Raw genomic sequence first — 24,226 nt, forward strand, 5'->3', positions numbered from 1 at the left:
TCACCCTGGGTTGGGAGCTGGCCCTGGGCTGGGAGCTGGCCCTGGGCTGGGTGCTGGACCTGGGCTGGGTGCTGGACCTGGGCTGGGTGCTCACCCTGGGCTGGGAGCTCTGCTAAGAACATCCTACAGATTAGCTCACTGAAGCTGCAGAACAGGGATTGTTCCTCATTCAGTAGACAAGCTTCAAGAAGTTAAGGACATTTCTTCAATTCACAAAGCACAGTCAATGACAGGTGTCATCCTCAACCCCTCTCCTCGTGGTTCTTTCAAACAGGGTCTCCCACTGAACCTACAGCTCACTGACTTGGTGGGACTGGCCGGCCAGCGAGCCCCGCAATCCTCCTGCCCCCACCCCCACCCAGCACTGGTGTTGAGCACGCCACCCAGCACTGGTGTTGGAGCACACCGGTGACCCAGCACTGGTGTTGAACACGCCACCCAGCACTGGTGTTGGAGCACGCCACCCAGCACCGGTGATGGATGGAGCACACCACCCAGCACTGGTGTTGGAGCACACCACCCAGCACTGGTGTTGAGCACACCACCCAGCACTGGTGTTGAGCACACCACCCAGCACTGGTGTTGGAGCACACCACCCAGCACTGGTGTTGGAGCACGCCACCCAGCACTGGTGTTGAGCACACCACCACACTGGGCTGTTGACACGGGTCCTCACGCTCTCCAGTGAGCACTTTACCGACTAAGCCATCTCCCCAGCCCCAGAGCAAAAGGAATCCTAAAGAACTGCACACAAGAGAGCAAGGAAAGAAAACAGCGGGCTGAAAACGCCCACGTGGTCAGTCAGATCCAGCAATGTCTAGAAAAAGACGCACGGTGAGCTGCAGTCTGGGCGTTCAGTGTCCCTAAGGTCCTGTGTGGTAGAGGATTGGTCCCTACAGTGGTGCTGTTGGGGGCAATGGAGCCTGTAAGAGGTGGAGCCTCAAGAGAGGCCCTTAGGTCATGGTGGGGGGAGCGGGGGCTGAGAAAGGACTAGAGGCTCTGAGCGTCCTCTCTGTTCCTGCTCAGTGATACACACTCCAGCCTTCAGCAGGTCAGAATCCATGGGGCCACCTGACCCGAGTCTGAATCTCCAAAACTGTCATTCAAAGAGCCCCTTCTCTATGAAATTAGTTCCCCGGGGTATTTCACTGCATAACACAAAGTTAGTAATGCAGAGTCAGAATGCTCAGGATAGTAACTTTTAATCAAAGACTAGATTACAAAATTAAAAAAAAAAAAAACCTATTATATTTCTATAATGAACACGTTTTCTTTTACAATGTGGGTATCTTAGTTAGGGTTTCTATTGCTGTGATGAAACACCATGATCAAAGCAATTTGAAGAGGAAATGGTTTATTTCACTCCCAGTTCAATGTAACAGTTTGTCACCAAAAACAACGAGGGCAGAAGCAACTTGATGCAGAGGCCACAGAGGGTGCTGCCCACTGGCCTGTTCCTCATGGTTTGCTCGGCCTGCTTTCTTATAGAACCCAGGGCCATCAGCACAGGGGTGGCCCCTCACCCACAATGGGCTGGGTCCTCGCCCACGAATCACTAACTAAGAAAATGCCCTACAGGCTTGCCTCCAGACCAAATTTACAAAGGCATTCTCTTAACTGAGGTTCCCTCCTCTGGGGTGACTTTAGCTGGTGCCAGGTTGATATAGAACTGCCCGGCATGGTGGGCAAACAGACAGCGCCCATGCCCTTGACCTTTACTTGATTTCCTTCTCTACCAACCATGACAACGAGGACAAGCTCCTTCCGGGCCTTGGACCAGGGCCTCCATCAGCTTCACAGGGGAGCAGAGACTGAGAGTCCAGTGAGTGCTGGAGCCCAGCAGAACTGAGAAAAGGGTGGATCACCAAACTAACCACCTGCTTCAGAAAAACCAGTAAGAGTGGGTAGTTACCCCCAAACTGAGACATTTTCTGCAGGGGGAGAGAGGCTCATGAGCCTTGGGAGACAAACCAAAGGCCACCCAGTCTGGGAGAAGGAAATGGGGTTGGGGTGGGTTTCTGGGGACCCCTCTTTGGCAGGGTAGAAAGGAGCAAATTTCTGGGGAAGGAGACTGCACAGCCCAGCTGCAGTGAGGAGTCTGTGCAGAGAGCTCCCAGGTCACAGCTTCCCTGAGCTGTCACTCGTGTTGGGGTGGCCTTTTGATGACGCAGCTGCCTTGTGTTGCTCCTGGAAGTAACCCCCCATTTCTACTCCTGCTAGTAACCCAAAAAATCTTGCTGTTTTAGCAAGACAGATATTGTTACTTTGGTCTCTTGCGGGTTCCATTTTTGGGGGTAATAGGTGTGTGTGTGTGTGTGTGTGTGTGTGTGTGTGTGTGTGTGTGTGTGTGTATCTGTTGTGTCTCTCCAAGGAAAGCCTATCACACAACAGCATGTTCATGGTGTAAGAATGAAATTCCACAGCCTTTCTGAAGAGAAGCCACGCACGGGGGTTTACAAAGCCCTTGACCCGAAATTTCGCTTGTCAGAATTTAACCTGAGGTTTGTTGGAGAGCCACACATTTGACTCTGGAAACAATCCAGTTACCCAACAGTACAGAAGTGGCTGAACCAAGTTGCTCTAGACATGACGTGTTACATAACCCCAAACAACTCTGTCAACCAGTGCTCTGGTTGTAGGAAAGGGTGTGTACGTTAAATGGGGTGTGGCTTGCATGTGAAGTGTCCCCCATTCTCCTTTGCTTGAACACTTCGTCTCCAGCGGGTGGCACTGTTCAGCAACGTCCTGGGACCTCTGGGATCTGGGCCTGGCCGACAGACACAGGCCCAGCTTGTCCAGTCTCTCTTCCTGACGACAGGCCACACAGCAAGCTTCTGCCACCACCCGGCCTTCCCCGCTGTCAAAATGCTTTTTGTTACGCACTGGTAACGGGCAGGAAAAGTGACCAACGCCCTCTTGAGGGACAGAGCAGCAGAAAGGGGCAGTCAGGACGCACACACCATGCGTCGATGTAACGAGCCCTTTCAGGGGCCAACAGCAGAGTTCTCTTTGCCTGGCCCCTCTGAAATGTGCGATGTTCCTTTCACTAAAAGAGCAGTAGCTGCTGTTTGAAGGAGAGACAGGTCATGGGCTCCCTCTGCCTAAGCAGTACCTTCTAACAACCTAAAGAAAACGACTGAGAAACTTGTAGGAAGGTGGGCAGTGGTTTAGGACACAGCATGGCCAGGATGAAGGTAACTGGCATGGAATCTGCAGAGCCACAGGACAGCGAGGCAGGTAAGGCGCTCTGTCTGGCCCTCGGCCACTCCTTGGCACGGTCATCCCCATTATGGATCATCCCCTGGCCCTTTCTGAAGGACTTGGTGAGCTCATTTGGGAGCCCACTGGGGAGGTCTGGGGAGCTGCCATGCCCTGCTGGGGACAGATGAGGACCACAGGTGGGTACTGACAACCTCAGGTCCAATCCTCAGCCTGGTGGATTGACCAGGTAATGCCTTCCCTCCAACCCTATTTCTCCCCGAGGCAGTCAAGGCAGAGGCCTGAAGACAGGCCTGTGGTGAGGGTCGTGACTGAGACACTTGTCACAGTCTGGGGGACCCGCCACTCTGCTCTGCGTGAGCTTTCCCAACCTGATGGATTACAGGAAAGTCTCTCTCCACACCCTACACAACACAGACACCAGGAAACCTCACTGGAGGCCCCCTCTCCCTCTCTCCCTCACCCTTCCTCCCCTGTCCTCCCCTCCCATCCAAACAAAAGATTAAAAACAAACAGAGTTAAAAACCCTAATACTAAATCTAAAGCCACGTGTGGCCATTAACAGCTGTAACCCCAATGAGTATGATAACCCGAACACCGTGGGGGACAGGTCCAGGATGGTGGGGCGTGCTGGCTGCCAGCCTAGCTCCATGCTCAGCTGGAGACTCTGTCTCAAGGGAATAAGGTAGAGATACAGCAGGACAAAGAGATCTTCCCCGGGCCCCCGCCCACATGTGTAGATACCATGCAGATACACACCACCACCCCTTACATGCCAATCTACTCCTCTAAAGTCCTAATTAAAAAAAATACAACAAAACAAAACAAAACCCTACCCAAATCAGCCAGCAGGGACAAGCACAACCGCCCTAGTGGGCTTCCTACTGTGAGAAGGACCTTGTCCAAAAGCGACTGGAGGAGGAGAGGGTTTGCTTGGCTCACACTTTCTGCTCACAGTCCATCACTGAGGGAAGTCAGGGCAGGAACTCAAGCAGGACAGGAACCTGGAGGCAGGAGCTGATGCAGAGGCCATGGAGGGGGGCCGCTCATTGCCTTGCTCCCCAGGGCACACTCCACCTGCTTTCTTATAGAACCCGGGGCCAACAGCCCAGGTGGCCCACCTAGAACGGGCTGAGTCCTCCACCATCACCCAGTAATCATACTACAGACTTGTGTACAGGCCAATCTGATAGAGGCGATCCTCAACTGATATTCCCTCCTCCCAGATGACCCTGGCCTGATCAAGGTGACAAAGGCTAGTCAGCACAATGATAAACATAAGGATAAAAATAATAAAAGTACTAACATTTTGAAATAGCATTCAGGAAAGGCCAAGAGGCTTCATTTCTCCAGCCTTCCTACGACACTGAAAGTGTCACGGGGAGAAATGGCACAAGCTTCAAAGTCAGGAAAACAAAGAAGTGATTTTTCAGAGTACAGCATATTTCATTTCAAAAATAAACTTATTTATTCTTTATAGAGCACTACACAGCAATAAACTAACTCCAGTTTTCCCACACTCTAATGTAAAATGGCTGAGCTTTATTACAAAGGCGGCATCTTTAATCTTTCAAGAGAAATGCTGAAAATGATTAAAGGTAAAGACAATCTCGACATAAAGGGAGCAGCAGATAAAAAGCAATGTGGGTGGAGACAGCAGGAGAAATCAGTGACTCGGGAGAAAACCAGGCTGCACTCCCAGGAAAAAAAGGGAAGAAAATCTGAAATCAAATCACCTCTTATGCTGGGTCACTTGCATGCACTTGAGAAGTCAGGCAGGAGAGTCAGAAGTTCTTAGTCACCCTTGGTTACAAAGGGAATTTAAGGCCAGCCTGGGTTAATGAGACCTTATCTAAAAAAAGCAAATTACACACACACACACAATTATATAAACATACGTGCACATATATGTACATATATAATGCACATATCTATATGTATGTGTGTGTATGTATCTTAAAGTTACATTAGACTTCTCAAAAACAATGCTTGCCTTAAAGAGACAATTGTATGACATTCTTAACATATATGTATATATTAAATTGAAAAACATGGAAGCAATGAGACGGGGTAACACCCAGATACCAGACATTGTAAAAAGAAAAGAGATGATGGAAAGAACAAAGTATTAAACAAATAATGGGCAAAAGTTTGCCCGATCTTCTGACAAGTGTTTTATTATACAGGGAAACTACACTGAATGCCAACAGGACACAAAGGAAGAGCCTGTTTGAGGTCTAGACACTGCTTTTTAAAATTCAAGGAAACCAGATAAAAAGGAACACTAAGAACTTCCAGAGAAAAAGATCAATTACCTTACAGAAGCAAGAACCAAATGCAGTGACATCGGACTCCTCAACGTCAGTGCTGACAAGGAAACATGAAGAGACAGCCATATGGCCTTCGTAACGTACAGGAAAGACCTTCAGTCCCAAACATTAACCCGTGGGGTTTGGAGGGCTGGCTCAGTGCCTTAGAGCACACTGCCCTTCCAGAGGACTGGAGTTCAGATCCTAGCACTCCTCATCAGGTAGCTCCAGAGGATCTGATGCCCTCCTTCTGGCCTCCTTGGGCACTGTATTCTTGTGTGCATTCAAAGCTCACACACACACACACACACACACACACACACACACACACACACACACACACAATAAAATCCAAACTTAAAAACAAAATCCAGGAGGCAGTGCCTAATTAGTTCACAGCCTGCAGCTTGCCAGGGTTTGAGAGAAAGCGTGGCTGGAAGAAGCAGACATTTGAGGAAGCAGAAAAGTCAAGGTCCTGCTGAGTTGAGAAAATTCGAGCAGGCACCCGACAGAGGGCAAATGACAAGCTCCTGGCAAAAGGAAGAGACATGCTAAGAAGCTAGCTGTGTGGGCAGAGAGGAGGGAAGGGGCAGAGTAGTGGCTAACAGGAGCCTGGTCACAGGGGCCTCCTGGTGAGAACTCTGAACTCAATGTCATAGCAAGACACAGACACGGTGATTTGGCATCTAGTAGCTGAGACCTTGGGCAAGACGAACCTCTCCATAGCCATCATTCCTCATTAAAACAATAAACAGCAGCTGTCTTAAAGGGTGCTGCAGGATTCAATGTCTGCTGTGGGATGACCCCTCTGTATGCTGTGAATTTATTACCATTGGTTAATAAAGAAGCTGCTTTGGCTTATAGCAAGGCAAGATAGAACCAAGCAGGAAATCCAAGCAGAGATACAGGGAGAAGAAGGGAAAAGTCAGGAAGATGCCAGCGGGCTGCCAGAGCAACAAGATGTACTAGAGAACAGGTAACACCACGAAGCCACATGGCAAAATATAGATGAATAGAAATGGGTTAATTTAAGTTGTAAGAGCCAGTTAATAATAAGCCTGAGCAATAGGCCAAAGGGTTTGTAATTAATCTTAAGCCTCTGAGTGATTATTTTAAAAGCAGCTGCTGGACCAGGTAGGACAGAAAAGCCTCCATTTACATATGGCACCCAATGTGGGGCTGGAATTTCCACATAAGACCCAACAAAGCTTAAAAAGGGTTCTAGACACATAAAAATGGAGCCAAGAGCAGCTTCACAGTTCATGTCTCTCATTAAGGACCACAGTCCCCTGGCTGCAGTGGGCTTCAGCTGCGGTCTGCCATGAGCTGTGGTATAAAGAGGCTTCTCCCAGCCACTGCCTGTAGGCTTGAGAGCACAGCCGCAGGCTTAGGAACACAGGCATGCTTCTTAATAATGCTTCTTAATAATGCTTCTTAATAATGCTTCTCAGAGTTGGGGCGGGGGGCTCTCACTGGTACCTCTGCCATGCTGGAAAACCGAGTGGGGCGGAGCCAGCAGCCAAAGCTGGTCCTAGCCATGCCTGCTTAGCAGTTTAAAGCAATGGTCAGAAAAGGATTACAGATACACAATAAGGACAGATTCAGATTTAAAAAGACCTCTAAGAGGGTCCAATGTACTTAAAAAGTACGCATAGGCTTAGGAGAGAGAGGAAAAAGGATAGGACAGTTATAGATTAAAAAAATAATTTAAAGATAATAAATTGAGATCCTTGAAAAAGGAAGAGTAATAAACATTATAATAAGCCACATAAAGATGGAAAATACACAAAAAGCCTGAAATATGTATATTACTGTGTTTTCTTTGGATTTTTGACTGTTAATGAGCTAACTGCTGAGATACATTTGATTGTGGGGGCCGCTAAGTTAAACCAATATATATGTTTTAAAGATAACTTGACTTCAAAATTTATGTCTAAGGATATGTTACACTGGAAAAGAGGTTCTGCTTTTGTTTCCACAGAAGATGGGTAGCTGTGGATTCCTTCCAGGTTAATATGATTCCATCAAGGAAGACCTCCTGAGAGGTCTCCGATGGGAGCAATGGCCCAGGTGATCCGACATCCAGAACAGCTTCAAAGCAACTGGCTAAGATGATGCAGTCTCACAGACTACTACAACCAAGATTTAACCAAAATTCTACATTTTCTCAAGGTCCCTCAAGATCACCAGCACTCACCAATCAGCAGGAAGTAGTCTAGAGAACTACGTCCAAATTCTCAACAATTATTTATAAATGTTTGTTTTCACTTAAGGGGGGGTTGATGATAAATTGTTATTGATCATAGTCAATCTCCTTCTAAAAGAAGAAAGGGAGATATGATATAGAAAATTTGAGAGAAAAGGGTAGATTATTGAATCTACTTTTATCCAAAAAACAACTGTTAACCTCAAAATATATTACATTGGTATGGATTTTAGTTTATTGATATAAATTTAAGGTTAATTTTGTTATACTGTATGTATAGTTCTACTCTTGTTTAAGATATTGTGTTTATATAGCTCAATAGAAAATGTAATATATAATTAAGAAATATAGATTTACAAAAGTACAGTTAGTCATCTAAAATAGTCAAACTTATAGTCATCTTAGTTAGGTTTTCTAGATATACAAAGATATATTTCAGATAGATTGGTATTCTTCAAACACTTCAAAGACCTACAGAATATGATATTTAAAACGTTTTAAAAACTTCAACTTTTCATGACAGTGAGACACATCTGCTCCTGGCAGCACCAGTGTCCTCCAGAGAAAATGATGGGCATCAAAGAAATCCTGTATGGAGTTTATTTTCTTCATGGCAAAAGCTAACCATGTGGGCAAAGAAAGTGCCCTTGCTTCAACTGCTGACGGTTACTGTCCAAACTAGACCAGCAGGACACAAGAAAGGTGACTGCTGAGCTTTGCAAAGACAAGGCAGGCCAGTCCTTCAAAATTCCCTGCTTCACAGGAAAGTTTGTCAGATATACTAGGCCTGTAGGCCAAAGATGGATGCCCCCATATTACAGAGGAACCTTGGGTGACTGTCCAGGCAGTCAGCTGTTTCTGTCATTTCTTACATTTTTTGGAAGTTGCTTGCTAGCACTCTCTGCTTACACAGGTAATATTATTTCCTTCTTAGGCATTTGATGGAGTTGAAGAGTAAATAGTTATAGTTTTCTTAGTTATGATAAAAAGGTAAATTAGATATAAAACTTTAAATTTACCAAGATAGGATAATTAAATATTTTCTCTAATTTTGTCAAATACAAATAGACTAGATAGTGTAACTATAATTCTTATTTGATAACTATTTTGTTATATGTAATTTTACTATGTTAAAGTTAAAGCCTTCCTTTTTGATTAGACAGAAAGGGGGAAATGCTGTGGGATAACCCCTCTGTATGCTGTGAATATGTTTTTTATTACCATTGGTTAATAAAGAAGCTGCTTTGGCCTATAGCAAGGCAGGATAGAGCCAGGCAGGAAATATAAGCAGAGATACAAGGAGGAGTCAGGGAGATGCCAGCAAGCCGCCAGAGCAACAAGATGTACTAGAGAAGAGGTAATGTCACAAAGCTATGTGGCAAAACATGGATGAATAGAAATGGGTTAATTTAAGTTGTAAGAACTAAGTTAATAATAAGCCTGAGCAATAGGCCAAAGGGTTCATAATTCTTAAGCCTGTGAGTGATTATTTTAAAAGCAGCTATGGGACTGAGTGGGACAGAAAAGCCTCCGTTTACAAATGTCTACATGAGTGACAGCTGTCAAATAAGCATTAGTTGAATGAGACAAGAGATGAAGGCACTCACCCACAATATCCACCACATCTGGCCGGATGAGGGGCTCTCCACCTGTGAGACGGATCTTATCCACACCTTCTTTCACAAAGAGCCGAGCAAGGGTCAGGATCTCCTCTGTGGTCAGTAGGTCAGCCTTGGGGGTCAGGGACACACCCTCCTCAGGCATGCAATACTGGCCTGAGAAAAGGAAGGGGATGAAGTGGTAGGGACAGGTGTGGCAGGCAGGTGGAGGGGCCCCTGCTCCTCAACAGGCTAACCGCAGTCCTGAACCCCATCTGAATGGTACACACTCACTTGGTATTTCTCCTCTCCCTGTAATCTGACCTCCCTATCCCTCCACCAGGGAGCTGAGTACAGGTTAAAGATGATAAACTAGGCCCAAAGCAGAGCCTGGCTGAGAGCAGGGGAATGCCTGAGATGCTGGCTCCTCACTCTGAAGGCAGCTGGGCAGACGGTCCTAGAAAGGCCTGCAAAGGCCAGAGCCACGGGCCTGCGTCTGTTATCATAGTCCATTCTCACTCTATCTAGCTGTCACGTCTTCTGCGCATGCCATGAGATGAAGAAATGATCTGGCTTGGTGAAAGCCACTGCCCTCTGTTACTGCAGTGTCCCCAGATCCATCCTATGTGCAGATTTGCATCAGGCTGGAAACCCTAGGGGCTCTTTGTCGAGATGGAGGAGTAGAATGGGATAAGCAGGTGAGCTGCGGAGGAAGGGGTATGGTGTCCCACCATCACTTTTTTTTTTTTTTTTTTTTTTTTGGTTTCTCTGTGTAGCTTTGCGCCTTTCCTGGAACTCACTCTGTAGCCCAGGCTGGCCTCGAACTCACGGAGATCCGCCTGGCTCTGCCTCCCAAGTGCTGGGATTAAAGGCGTGTGCCATCACATCACTTTTTCCAGATCTACTAGACTCACAGACATGTCCACCCCTGTTGATGGGCTGTATGAGGTCCCAGACAGCTATTAGCACGGCCCAACACAAAATCACAAACTCAAAACACTGTGAGATCTTTTTGCAATTGTGTGTATGTGGTTCAGATGTATGTGCAAGTGCATGTGTGCGTGTAGAGGTCAAAGGTCAACCTGGAGTGTCCTCCTCGGCCACTCCCCATCTTAGTTTTTTGAGACAGGGTCTTACTTTTATTGGGAGCTTGCTGATTGAGCTAGGCTGGGTGGCCAGTGAAGGGGTCCACCCAACCCTGTCTTCCAAACACAGATTATGAGAGCACCTCCATGCCCTGCCTTTTTTTTTTTAACATGGGTTCTGAACATTGAACTCAGGGTCTCATACTTGCATGACGAGCACTTACTGACTGAGCCACCTCCTGGCACCTTACAATTGTGTGTGTGTGTGTGTGTGTGTGCGCGCGCGCGCGCGCGCGCGCGCATGTGCATGTGTTTCTTTAGAACCCAGCCACCAGCTTCTCAGTGTGGTCTCTGTAGACATCAACATCTAACAAAATCAGAGGGTTGGAAATGCCTGTTGGAGCCATAAAGTCAAATATGCACAATCAATGCACATTGGACCCTCAAGACTAAAGAGACAGTGAGAACAAATAGCTCACATTTGCCTGATTACCAAATACCTGTGCATTTGCTTACTCAATACTTACTGAAAAACATGGAGGGGCGGGAGGAGGGGCGGGAGGAGGGGCAGGGGAGGGGCAGGGGAGGCAGGAGGAGGGGCAGGGGAGGCAGGAGGAGGGGCAGGAGGAGGGGCAGGGGAGGCAGGAGGAGGGGCAGGGGAGGCAGGGGAGGCAGGGGAGGGGCAGGAGAAAAGGGAGGAAGCAGGGAGGTGGGGCTAAGAGGGAGAAGACCAGGCTGAGCGGAAAGAAAGGAGGAAGAGCCACACCGGAAGCCTGCAGCCCGACACACCCGAGGGCAGCCCCAGGAGCGCACAGGGTTCTGTGTGCTGGTGCGGCTGTAGCTGGCCCAGCGCAGGACCGGGGCATCTCACAGCCATGGCTCTATTTATCACTCTTCTGAAATGTCCATTACCCACCCCCACCCCTGCTACACACACCCCCTGGCCATGTCCTGGACTTTGGACTCTGAAGGGAAACAGGAGGACAAAGCTCTGAGGAGGGAGAACAGCCCCAGGTCTGCCCTTACTCCTAAACCCGACCACAACTCCTTTCCAAATCTAATCTCCAGGAGAACCTAGCTCCAGGGTCCGAAAGCAAACTTCAACCCTGTGTAGCCGCCAAGGGGCTGACCAGCTGCCAATGAGGTGAGGTGAGTGGGGGGTGCAGAGGGGAAGGGGAGGGCCGAGGAAGGTTTTCGGATGCAGATGTCACTTCGGCCCAGAGCTGGCCCAGGAGGGGACTCACATCGGAGGTTGCACTTCTCTGTGAGGGAGATCCGCAGGTAACTGTGCTGCCGGCCAAAGCTGTCCGTGAGGAAGGCAGAGAAGGGGGCGGCGTGCTCCTGGAGGAACTGCAGCCTCATGGACAGCCCCTGCAAGGACAGGGACATGATGAAGCTAGGGGCCCTTGCTGTTGGCGCTGTGGCCCTGCACAGCTCTGGCCCGGCTGTGAAGAACTGAGGCAGCCCAGAGATGGTCTGTCTCTCCCTTAGCTTGCAGGGTACCACCAGCCCTCCAGTTATCCACAGTAACCGGGACTGTTCCCCTCCCTGACAGACAGAAGGATGGGCCCACCGCTAAGACAGTACGGACATCTTCCCTACAGAGTTAGCTCGAGCCGGGTGCTTTCAAGCTGGAGGCTGAGTGCTGGCAAGTCTAGGGTCTTCTTTACACAGTCCCTATACTTTGCATTCCTTACCCAGTGCCAAAAGGAAGGATTAGTCAGTCATTGTGTGAGGCCTGGGGGAAGAGATTGCAGCAAGCTCCAGGAGACAGCTACCTAGGAGCCAGGTTTGGGGTTAGAAGGCCCCTTCTTATTCACAGCCAGCTATAGGGAATCCAGTCATTACTGAATCACTCCAGGTCCCAGTTCTCGGAGGCTGGGGTGTTCCTCCCTCCAACTTAACACGTGCTTATGCAAAGGCTGGGGAGGAGCCAAAGAAATCCAGGAACAGGGAGCAAGAGGACCAAAGAACGTGACTCAGCAGAAACCTGAGAGCAAGCCTGGCCATGGAGTAATTAAGGGGCTGGCCATTAGCCCAGCCTGCCAACACACACCCTTCCCTCCTGGCGGGCCAAGCAAACTTATCATCTGGATACAGCAAGCTCCATCTCCGGGTTCTTCTCCTCCCACACCTCATGGCCCCACCCCACTTCCCTCAGTCTCCTGGGGGCGGGCACTATTCTCTCCCATCCAAGGGGTCCAATGTTGACCACAGTATGTCAAGCTGCTGTGTAGCATGTCGGCCTGCCTCTAATCTTAGGAGGAAAATGATAGAAGCAAACCCAGCTGCAGAGTCGCTTCCAGAGGGCTCTCGCCCTGTACAAGGCTCTTGACGCAGGCAGCCCATCAGATTTACCACGGAGCTTCTAAGACAGCTGGAGAGTCCTGCCCCCAAGAGTGACTTCCTCTGGTGTCTGAACTCTGCACTATGCAACCAGGGCTGAGGAAACTTTTAATCCTTCCTGGTTCTGAGCACAGATTTTGGAGCGGGTAAACCTGAATTACAAACCTGGTTCTAGCTACTGACCGAGCACCTGGATCCTCTTAAGTTCCAGGCATGCCCCTGCCTTTGGATGTTGCAACACAATGTTGTCATCTACAAAGTTTATATGCCTTGGATGTTGCAACCCAATGTTGTCATCTACAAAGAACCACACAACTATGTTTAAAAAAAAAAAATAAAAAGATAACGTTTTAAGTTATGGCTTTGTGTTGGGCCGCACCCCAAGCTATCTTGGGGCAGAGGTGGCTCGTAGGTTGTGTAATGGGCATGCTGGAAGAACTGAGGACATTCTAGAGAGATGCTGTGTTCCTCACTGTCTGGACTGTAGAAACAAGGTATCCCAGCGAATTGGAGTCCCCCGAGAGTCTCATGCTGAGAGGAAGAAAAGATGCCAGCCAGAGGGGGCCTTGTCTTCTTACAGAGATCTCACTGTGTCCTGCCAGGCCACTTCTCAGGGGAGACTGGATGAGACAATGCTGGGTTGGTGATGGACAGAGCCACACTTTGACCAGGGCTGCTCGACCACACACACCTCCTGACTTCTGTTACAACTAAACCTCATGTCAGAAACCCAGAGATGGATGTGTAGGGGGAGGTGTCCATGAGTCTCTCTGTCCCTCTTCCCAGAGTGGCCACACTGAATAAAACTATTCTTTTTCTGTTTATCACTATTAATTTGACTCATGTGGCTTCTTGAGGATGGTGGCCAAGCCTGGCTTGCTCCAGCTGGGCACAGGCTCTGACATGACTGCAGTAACAGTCGGACATGCCTGCTTAGCCTTCTCTTCTGCAAAGACAGTCCCATCTAACTCAACCGAAGGGTCCCTTACAGACACTGTCAACAAGCCGCTGCCATCGTGACTGTTAACACTGTCAACTTGGCCCGACCTAGACCTGCCTAGGAGACGAGCCTGGGAGACGAGCCTAGGAGACGAGCCCCTCTAGGCAAAGGAGAGATGATCTAGACTAGATTAGTTGAGGTGGGAAGTGCCTGCTTTACAAGCATAAGGAACTGCAATCAATCCCCAGAACCCATGTTTTAAAAGCTAAGGAGAGAGCTCTGGTGCTCACTGGCTGACCAGCCTACCCGAATCGGTAAGCCCTGGTTCCCAATAAAAAAAAAAACCTTGTCTCAAAATCAGAGTGGACGACAGCTGAGGAAGGACACCTGAGACTGTCTTCTGGCTTCCAAACACATGGGCACGTGCATGTGAACATACATCACACACACACACACACACACACACACACACACACACACACACAAAATCTCAAACTACTGAATAAAAGCTGCCCAAACTTGATTATATGGCCCTCTCCCCATGACCTAAGAGTGGGGGTCTTCGCATCTCTGGCTCCAGCATGTCTACTCCCCTACGACATGGATTTCCAAGCATCCTGACAGGTTGGAAGTGAAGAGGAAAGATCTCCCTGCACTGACCTTTCTGATCCTCCCCCCCAGCACTGTCCTCCCTGCCCCCCAGCACTGTCCTCCCTGCCCCCCAGCACTGTCCTCCCGGCCCCCCAGCACTGTCCTCCCTACCCCCCACACACCTACTTTCTGTCTTCAACACCCACTTACCACTTCTGGTCCTCTTGGGAACTCTGAACATCTAGGCGACTTTGCCTTACCCAGTCACCCCGTCGTTTAACCCCACCACAGAGAGCAGGCTCAGACCTCGGCCTCCAGGAAGTCAGAAGAGAGTTCCAGAGAAAGAAAGGGTATACCTGAATTGAGCTAAATCCTTTAGGGAAGATGTCTGGCCCTCTGCGGTCTTCCCCCAGCGTCTGTGAAAGCTGCCTGCCTGTCTTTAGACTGACCCAAGGCCCCCTCTCCACTCTCCCGTGGCCAGCTCCCATGTGAGACTCACTTCTCTTTCATACCCACACCATGATACACAGCATGCCCAGTGAGCATCCACCATGCTCTCTACCTCAGACCACCAGCCCTGGGGAGGGCAGGCAGAGGGTCCCTGAAGGAAAGGAGGGCAGGATGGGGGTCCTGGATGATCACACCTCTGCTCCTGCCCACTGGCAGTTCTGTTAAGGAGGTGAATACATAATTTCACCTCACCTATAAGGTTCTCTTTCAGAGTCCCGTGCCCTATGCTCCTGGACGAGGTGAGCTGGTCCAAGCCTCTGGATTTACAGAAAGCACGGGAAAAGGAGAGCTCAGATTAGAAGTCAGATAAAATTAGAGGCCAGCAAAAGATCATAGGCCTCCTTACATCTCACTGTTCCACCTAACTCATTCAATGTGATTCAAGCAGCCAAAACCATTTGCTGACTTGGCTGCATGCACTGTGGGAAGCTGTGGAAATACCTAGAAAGGCTGAGGGAGCCCTAGCATCCGGGGACTTCCAACTGGTAGAACACGGTGGCAGCTAAGATATTCAGAATGCAATGTCTGATGGCACAGTTGACAGAATGATGCTTGTCCAGGTAGGAGGGGCCTAACAGGCCTTACCACAACATCTGCCACAGGCTGAATGAATCAATAATCACCACACATCAACATAACGGGACCTGCATTCACCAGGCTCTGAGTGTACAGATTGACCCACACGAACACTTAAGCTCTATGACACCCTATGATGAAGACATTAACACCCCTACCCTACAAAACACAGGCCCTGATTGTCTGAGAGAAGAGAGTCACATGGCTAATAAGGTATGAGACTCCTTCAAACCCCAGGATTCTGCTCTGCGGCCTGTGCCTCTCTGCTATAGATATTCATGCCCTCACCATATAAAAGACCTGGTACAGCGTCTGGGGGGACAGGGCCAGCAGAGGTCTTCTTGGGGTTTAAGTTCCTGCTGCTCTGCCTCACGGCGACCTGAGTTACCTGAGCACGAAAGGCCATCAGTTAGTTAGTCACGTTGCACAGGCCGTCTTACAAAAAGTACAAAATAATGAGGAAGAAGAAACTTCTTTTTGCTAGTATCGTTTTTAAAGCTCCCACAGTGGCCTCAGCTTCCCTAGCTTTTCACTCACTCAAGCACAAAGTCCAAGGGTTTGAAGATCCCTGTAACAATAAGCCTGCTTTATCTGAGGATTCCGGAGAGGCAGGTCTGAGGAAGTGAGCGCTCTGGCAGAAGTCCACCTGTGTCTTGAGCAAGACAGGAGCAGGAGCTCAAATATTACGAAACTCACGAGTCCCAGGACATCAAGCCCTGTCCTGGGAGACATGGAGAAGGAGTTACAGGAAAAGGAACCGGCTCCCCTGCAAATGTTTCCCTAACCATGCAGGAACAGAGTGGCACAATGGGGGCCTGGAGGACCCTGCCCCACACTAGGAAGACAGGCAGCAACTCCTACCCTGGAGCTTAGTATTGCTCTGTTCCTGACTAAAAAGAGGCCGAGCCCTCCCAAGAGAAACAGGATAGATCACGGAGCCCTGCCTCTACAAAGTGACAACCGACTGTGGGCGGCACCTGGATAACATTTTTTTTAGTCCTTGTCACACTAAGAGGCAGGTGTCCCGGCCACACTTGACTATGTACTGGCACCCTCCACTCAGGAGGTGAGGGAAAATGTTTAAAAGGTTGGGTGTCAGGGAAGGCTAAAACAGCTCATTGGAACCTAGGTCTCACTCCCCGGCGGCCCCTATTTCCTGCAGCGCGGAGACCTGTTAGAAAGTGGCACAGCCCGGGTAAGGGAGTTCAAGGGAAACTCTGAGGAGTCCCTCCCGCTGGGTAGGAGTGAACTCAAGCAACCCGTGAGTGCCCTGGGTCGTCCCCAGCGGAGGCCTCCAGGACAGGACAGGGTGCTTTCTCCACCTTCAGGGTGGCACGCTTGGATCGCCCTCCAGTTAGGTGAGTGCAGGCGGGCGGGGTGGGCTCACCTCCCTGGCAGGTCGCGAGGGCTCCCCGGGGCGGGGCTGCGTCACCGGAGCCCCCGAGCTGCAGCCCCGGGTGCTGGACTTCAGGAGCCGCCGCAGCATCCGGAAGGCAGACCGCGCCGCCATGAAGCTAGCAAAGGGAAGTGCCTGGCCTGGAGCGGGCCTCGGGAGCACTGTAGCCCGGGACCTGACTCGGGGTCACTTCGGAGGGGAGGAGCGGAGGGCGGTGATCAAACAGCCAATCAGCGAGAGCGCCGCTCCGCATGGGTCCCTGGAAGTTGTAGTCCACTCGCTCCGCTCCCTTCAAGGCCGGAGGCATGTTCTTTGTGCAGAAAAGTGTCATGCCTGGGAGAGCCAGGCTCTTTTCCTTCAGCTTTGCCTCATCTTGGACTTAAGCACTCGTTAGATGCAAAATGTAAAGGGGTGGCATAAAAACTTTTATGCAAGTTATATTTATTTTTTTAAATATTCCTAATAAAATTTCTTAAACCGTTTTTGTTGTTGTGTTGAGACCCTACACAGGAACTCACTCTGTAGCCCTGGCTAGCCCAGAAATTGCTTTGTAGACCAGGGTGGCCTCAGATTTGAAGATAGCCTCCTGCCTCTGCTTCCCGAGTGCTGAGATTACAGGCGTTCATCGCTGGGCCTAGAAAAGGGAAAGAAAAAAATTTTTTTTCCAGTTATGTTATATAAACTTGGTTGGCTCTCTCTCATTTCCTACTGCCCTCTTTTCAAGCCGGGCGGTGGTGGCGCACGCCTTTAATCCCAGCACTCGGGAGGCTGAGGCAGGCGGATCTCTCTGAGTTGGAGGCCAGCCTGGTCTCCAAAGCGAGTTCCAGGAAAGGCGCAAAGCTACACAGAGAAACCCTGTCTCGAAAAACCAAAAAATAAATAAATAAATAAATAAATAAATAAATAAATAAATAAATAAATAAATAAATAAATAAATAAATAAATAAATAATAAATAAATAAATAAATAATTTTTTTTCAAATGTTATGTGGTGGGCTACCCTCTGGGTGCTGGGCCTCTGGGAGAGCAGCCAGGTCTCTTAACCACATAACCATCTTTGTAGCCCCTTAATTTATTTTTTAAGTTAGCATACAACATAGTGGGGTTCATTATGACATATTCTTAAATCATGTGGTATTTCAGTGTAATATATTAAAATCTGTGGAAAAAACCCACCAGTGAAATATCAATATTTTATTTAAAAGCATCGTTTCTCTCATTTCCTTCACTTTACCCTCCTCTAGGCCCTGCTTGTAGGACCGCTAGCTCAGCTCCCTCTTCATACACACTTCTCTAATTGTGCCCCTGCAGATCAATAATCTGGGCTTCTCCATTCAAAAGAGGATGAGGGGAAGACACAAAAGAGTGGAGCTCCTCCCTACACACAGGACTGGGCTAACCGCCAATACCATGGCCCAGGTGTGGATAGAGAGCCCATTTTGCGATTAAGGAGAGACTCTCAGAGAGTTTTTCCAAAGCTATGTAGCTGATGGGCGCTTTCAAATCCAGTATAACCTGACTCCTGAAACTGATTGTGTAACTGAGATTCACTGTGTGAGAAGGGTTAGGATGCAGCGAGAATTAGTCTAAGATCTTGGAGGTTCATTCACTCAGTAACGGTGTATAATAAGAATAGTTACGCTGGGTCAGGCACGGTGATGTACATCTGTTATCCCAACACACAGAAGGCTGACAGCAGGATTATTGTGAGTCACGGTCATAGTCATTGCCTAGCCAGTATGGGCTACATGGTGGGCCCCCTCTCAAAGGAAAAAAAGAGAGTGCTATTCTCAAACCTGATAATCCTGTGTACTCAAAACTCTACTGCTATGAAATCGGAAGAAGCAATAGCCAGTATAGAGCATCAGTGAGCTGTGTGTTTGGAAGTGGGAACATGACCTATAATCTGGAAGATCTGACAGATTCCTAGGACAGGAAAGAATAACTGAACATAACTGACTTTTACAAACAGAGGCTGGTTATTGGAAAAGAAGGGATGCTTTTAGCCTTGTAGCTGGATCTGCCTTCTCTTAAGTGTTTTGTATCATCTGAGCTTTGAGCAGTATCATGAAAAAAAGTCAGCTTGCACTGCATGAGATTTGGGGGGGCATGTCTGTCAACAGACTATCCGCAAAGGGGCTGGGATCCATGGAGAATGGCCGAAGTGCTAAGGGTAGCTGTGCATGTGTGTTTTTCAGGAGAACTGGGAGTGGAGTTGAGAAAATAAAACTCATTTGTTTGCAGGGATGAGGCTTGGAAAGCCTTCAAGAGAACATCCAATTCAGGCAAAAGTCATTGACATGATGGACTCGATCTAGGAACAAGTCCCTAGAATTCAGAGGCAGATGCCTCAGTGGGATGCTTTTTGAAAGAGCCACACCCTGCCACTAAGAGCAAGTCCTGTAGCCACACCTTCTCAGAAGTGACACTGAGTGTCCCCACAAGAAGGGAAGCTCGTACTGGTGCTCAGAAAATCACCTGCCACAGGAACACTTTCCCGTGCACTTCCACGGATTGCATGTGGCGACCCAGTGTCCTAGGGCGACTTACGTTAATTGCAGACACTCTCATCTCATGCTGGACCAGCCATGGCGGTCTTAGATGTGTGTACCAATCTTGGTGTTGCGAAAACTCCTTCCTGGGGAGACTCGAGTAAGTCTACCCTCTCCTCCTAAGGTTTGTCCTCCTAATGACAAGCCAAATAAGGCTTTTATTTGGCATTTCTGGCAAACAAAGAGTTTACTGCACTCACTTTGCTTACATGGTGTAGTGAGGGGTTCTCCGCAGAGCAAGGCGGGCCTCCATCAGCAGCACTGGCATGAGTGGAGGTTCCCCATGGCTGTGTGCAAGGAGCCCTCCTCCTCTAACTGTTCCAAAACTGTATGCTCTAGCACCTCCCCTAGACATCCTGGAGCCACATGTGGTTAGGGAAGAATGACATGCAAATACCCTGGAGGAAAAGCTGGGGCCTAAGTGAGGGTCCCGCGGCCCCTCATCTCCCTCCTCCTGAGTGACTGTCTGTAGGCTCCACCTCCTGGTGGGGACAGACTCTTGCAAGCAAGCACTCCTGATCTAATGAAGATGGCAGCTGTTCTGCTCAGAGGACTGAGTTCTACAACTCCTGGCCCCACGTTCATGAAGGGTTGATGCTGAGAATCTCATGTTTTATGTCTTCACAATGGAAGATGAATGCAATGTGGGATTCCCATGAATAGTCACCATTATTTCTTTTAAAGACATTGCCTCTTACATCACAAGGAGACACTCATTGATACCTGTCTTGGGGGACTTTGGTGTTCTGTTCTCTGTTTGCCTCACCTTTACTTGACATTTATCGCACCTGAATTTTCTCTGCTCCCTCACTAAGAGGTCAACTCCGTGCATCCTCCAGTTTGCTTTCAGCCTTCTGCTTGGATCCCACTGGTGGAAGGCACACATCAGTTAAATGTGGTTGGAACAATTATTAGGCGGAGGTGGAGGCAAGATGCTGGCATTTCTAGGACTCCTTCATGGAGCTCTTGCTGCTCCTGTGGGAACTGGCAAGGCTGAGAACACTCTGTGCCAAGTTCCCCTTTGGGGCAGGCAGGGAGGAGTGTGCCAGCGTGAAGCATGCCAGAGAGGAGCTAAGAGGAACCCTGACTCTGCACGAGGAGATCTGATTGCCAGCCCACACTTGCCACACATTCATAGCTGAACCAAGGGCCATTGCTTAACTTCTCAGGCTTCACCCTGTGTGTCTAAGGGAAAGCCACTTAGCTGTTTATCTTTACTGTCCCACAGGGTGGTAGCTACGATTTAAGAAAAACAGAAAAGAGAAATCTAAGATAAATTAGAAGAAGCTAAGAAACTGGTCAACGGTCACAGAGATATCAAGTGGCAAAGCTGAGACTTGAACCCAGGGCATGGCAGACTCCAGGCCTGAAATACCACGTCCTTGCCCTGATCACACCCTTGCAAACAGTTACTTTCATAAATTCCCTTCCAGGGTCCCTCACCCTCTCCTCTCACTTTCCTGCAGCACTCAGCAAAATTATGTAATAGCTAAGAAGGACTCTCTAAAAAAAAGATTTGTGTATACGTGTGTGTGTGTGTGTGTGTGTGTGTGTGTGTGTGTACAGGTGCCAACAGAAGGGGTCTTCAAATCTCCTGGAGCTAGAATTACAAGTGGTTGTGAGCCACCCTACATGAGTGCTGGGAACCAAACTCAGGTCCTCTAGAAGAACAGCAAGTGCTCTTAAGCACTGAACCATCTTTCCAGACCCATAATCAATATTTGAATCTACTTGACAAGTCATTTTCTTAGCTATGTGTGCCCTAGAACATGTTGCAAACCTAAAGTATGGACAATAAGCTCAAACCCCAAATGCTTGCATTGGCAGTCCTGTAGCCTGGTATTTCCCAGGTAGGTCTAAAGTTCACTGCTGACTTGTAGGGCAATTCCCCCTCCAGCACACGGTACATGATTAATAAGTGGGGAGGAACAATGATGGTACAGGTCATACAAGAAGAGCCAAGGAACTGAGCTCACTGTTTGAAATGGCTCACAGGGCTTAATCAGTGAAAAGAGAAAGAAAGTGCAAACTAGAACGAGACTGCTTTTGTTCTTCCCTGGCTTATGCAACCATGGGTCCAAGGGCAGAGGCTGTGGGCACTTCCACACTCCTCCCAGTTCCCACTCTTGATCCAGGCTTACACTGCAGGAAGAGAAGCCAAGCCAAGCTCTTATCTGCCACTCAGCCCACCGTGTCCAGTCTCCTTAACCCTGCAAGGTCTCTCGGACTTCAGCCAGCTCAGATTCTCTCACTTGCTTATGCCTACCCTAGGTACATTTCAAAAGGCCTTGACCTTACCCGACTTCAACTCTGATTCGACAACTTTGCTGAGGGAGCGAAGGAGTCATGGGTGGGGTTGGCATACTAGGCATCTGTACCTGGGGCCCTGCCCGCACTCTGCAGCCTTCCAGAGTTCAAGACAGCTGCCACTGGCAGAGCCACAGCATGGGGAGCTCTGGCCTTCTTGCCTGTTGAGGGTTTTGCCCCAAGAAGTTGATTGGCAAATATCTTGGCAGGGCACTTGTCTTCAGGGGAACTCCACAACAAGGAATGGAGTTGGGAGATAGATGGTTCCCAGAGTTTCTCAGGGAAACTTAGTCCAGGAAAGCTTAGCCTCAGGAGTGCACCACAGTCTTGCCCAAGAGCGCCAGCTTTCCTTCCCATTCTCCCTGTCTCCCTTGTGCCCTCATTGGTCATTACTGCATCCCCCACACCCCAGAAAAAAAAAAAGGCAACAGTTCTCACGTGCTTGTCTGAGTCAGCTGCTGGAAAAATACAAACTAAAGACAGTGACTGGAAAGGGAATTATCTACACCCGTCTTGCCTCTTTCCTACTCCGATGTCCTTGTCCACCTTGTTTCTGAACCTGTCACTATGAACCACTCAATACTTCCTGAGAGATTGTTCCATCACACCCCATCTCTCCTTGGAACACGTGGGCTCCTGGGACAACCCCCTCCCCCATTTCCCGCCTACCACGTCTGCCATTAGCTTGTTCAAAGGGAGTGCATCTTCACCTTGCCCCTGAAGAGTGCATGCCCATGGAGCTCCACCTCGTCTCTCCCGCATTCTCACTTGGCATTGCTGAAAGGCCTCACCAACTTCAGTGGCTTTGATGGCAGCTAATGCCATATTTTGAGCATTTTCTTATGTTCATCTGCTGAACAGAACCCTGGCTTAGACCATGGTCACCTAAGCATGCCCTCAGCTAAGTCTTCATGGCAGAACTTTTTCCTCTGAAGACACTTGGCAGAGGATGAAATAGAGAAAAGGAAGGGAGGGGCAGGCTGAAGACAGGCATGGGGTGATTTTCATATAGGTATGCATCCTAGTTAGGTGATGTTATTGACTATACACAACCAAGAGTCACCTGAAAAGAGAGTTTCTCAACTGAGGAATTCCCCAGATCAGACTGATTCATGGCCATGTCTGTGGGGAATTGTCTTGATTACTGATTGATATGGGAGGGTCCTGCCCACTATGGATGGTGCCAACCCTGGGTAGGTGGTCCTGGGTTTCATAGGAAAGCTGTCAGAGCAAGTCATGGAGAGTAAGCCTAAGAACTCCCCAAAGAGCATCACAAAAAAAAGGAGGGCTGGAGAGATGGCTCAGGTACAGCTCTTTCAGAGGACCAGAGTTCAGCTGCCATCACCCACATACAGTGGGCTCACAACCCCCTGTGACTCCAGTTCCAGGGGATCTGATGCCCTATTCCAACCTCCACAGGCACACACAAATAAAAAAAAATAATGAACTTTAAAGGAAGGGGGAAGGAAACTTTCAGAAAGAAAAATCTAGATGCTTTTTGAGAGGGAAGAATGGATGTTGGGAAATCAACCAAGAAATGTCTACCATACTTCATATGTGAGGAGCAAACTATTCAGACTTGTTAAGGTAACTGAAGTGAGCATCATGATGTACATGAGGTAGAGAAACATGTAATGGCTCCAGGGTCCTTGTTCCACGATAGTTCCCAGCAGCCTGAGCTGGCGGCTGGCAGGAGTGGGGAGAGTGAGCGGTTGGATTGATTTGAAGTTGGAGGCTTGCCAAATATGTATCCTGAAAGGCCAGCTGGGCAAGATTCGAGTGGAGGGTAAGAGAGAGCTTGGGGTGATGGATGGGAGAAGAAGTGAGTTTGGAGGGGAGCTGATGGATTAGATGGAGCAGGTTCCAAGACTGAGGGCTTAGATGAACTCAGAGAAGGCGCACGAGGCTCAGGAGAGCTTGGGTGCATACACAAGAGACAGCAAGCAAAGGCAGCGAGCTAGAGGAAGCAAGTAAGAAGGGAAAGACGCTGTCTTTAAAACCCAGGGCCACGTCAGTGATGCCAGGAGTCTCCGTGGGCTCTGTTGCCTGCAGAGAGACACTGTGTCACCTGTCTGACAGTTTATGATGGGTTTGCTAATCTAATACACAAAAATCTCACACCAGCATCAGAAATCTGAGACATGGGCTGGAGAGATGGCTCAGTGGTTCGGAGTGCTTGCTGCTCTTACAGAGGACCTGAGTTCCATTGGTTCCCAGCACCCACATCAGATAGTTCATATCTATCTATAACTATGGGTCCAGGGGATTTCACATCCTCCTCTGGCCTCCATGGGCACCTGCACCCACATATGTATTTTAAAATAATACAACAAATCTAAATTATTAATTATGTGTATGTGTGTGTATGTGAGCTCAGTTGCCCATGAAAGTTGGGGTCATCAAATGCTCCTAGAGTTGGAGTTGCATGTGGTTGTGAGCTTCCCACCATACTTGTTGGGAACTGAAGTCAGGGCCTCCGCAAGAGTGCAGTAAATGCTCTTAACTGCTGAACTATCTTTCCAGTCTACCCCCATATTAAAAGAAAGAAAAAAAGAAACCTGAGCCATGTCACCAATGTGTGCCTTGCCTGT

The 24,226-nt window shown here is 48.8% G+C and overlaps 1 protein-coding gene across 2 annotated transcripts in view; it reads right to left on the reverse strand.

Annotated features, from left to right (window-relative positions):
- Window positions 1-16,964, reverse strand: part of Mocs1 (molybdenum cofactor synthesis 1) — a 28,114-nt gene extending 11,150 nt beyond the window's left edge. The window contains exons 1-3 of one of the 2 annotated variants that reach the window (XM_042266009.2): window positions 16,768-16,964; window positions 11,662-11,788; window positions 9,342-9,509 (exon numbers count right to left, since the gene is read on the reverse strand). In XM_042266009.2, coding sequence (XP_042121943.1) covers window positions 9,342-9,509; window positions 11,662-11,788; window positions 16,768-16,890 — 418 coding nt within the window. In that variant the 5' untranslated portion in view covers window positions 16,891-16,964. The remainder of the gene's footprint in view (window positions 1-9,341; window positions 9,510-11,661; window positions 11,789-16,767) is intronic. The other variant, XM_006994404.4, reaches the window with a different exon arrangement.
- Between the last annotated feature and the right edge of the window lie 7,262 nt (window positions 16,965-24,226).

The sequence above is a fragment of the Peromyscus maniculatus genome, chromosome 21 (assembly GCF_049852395.1).
Source record: "Peromyscus maniculatus bairdii isolate BWxNUB_F1_BW_parent chromosome 21, HU_Pman_BW_mat_3.1, whole genome shotgun sequence".
Classification (NCBI taxonomy): Eukaryota; Metazoa; Chordata; class Mammalia; order Rodentia; family Cricetidae; genus Peromyscus; species Peromyscus maniculatus.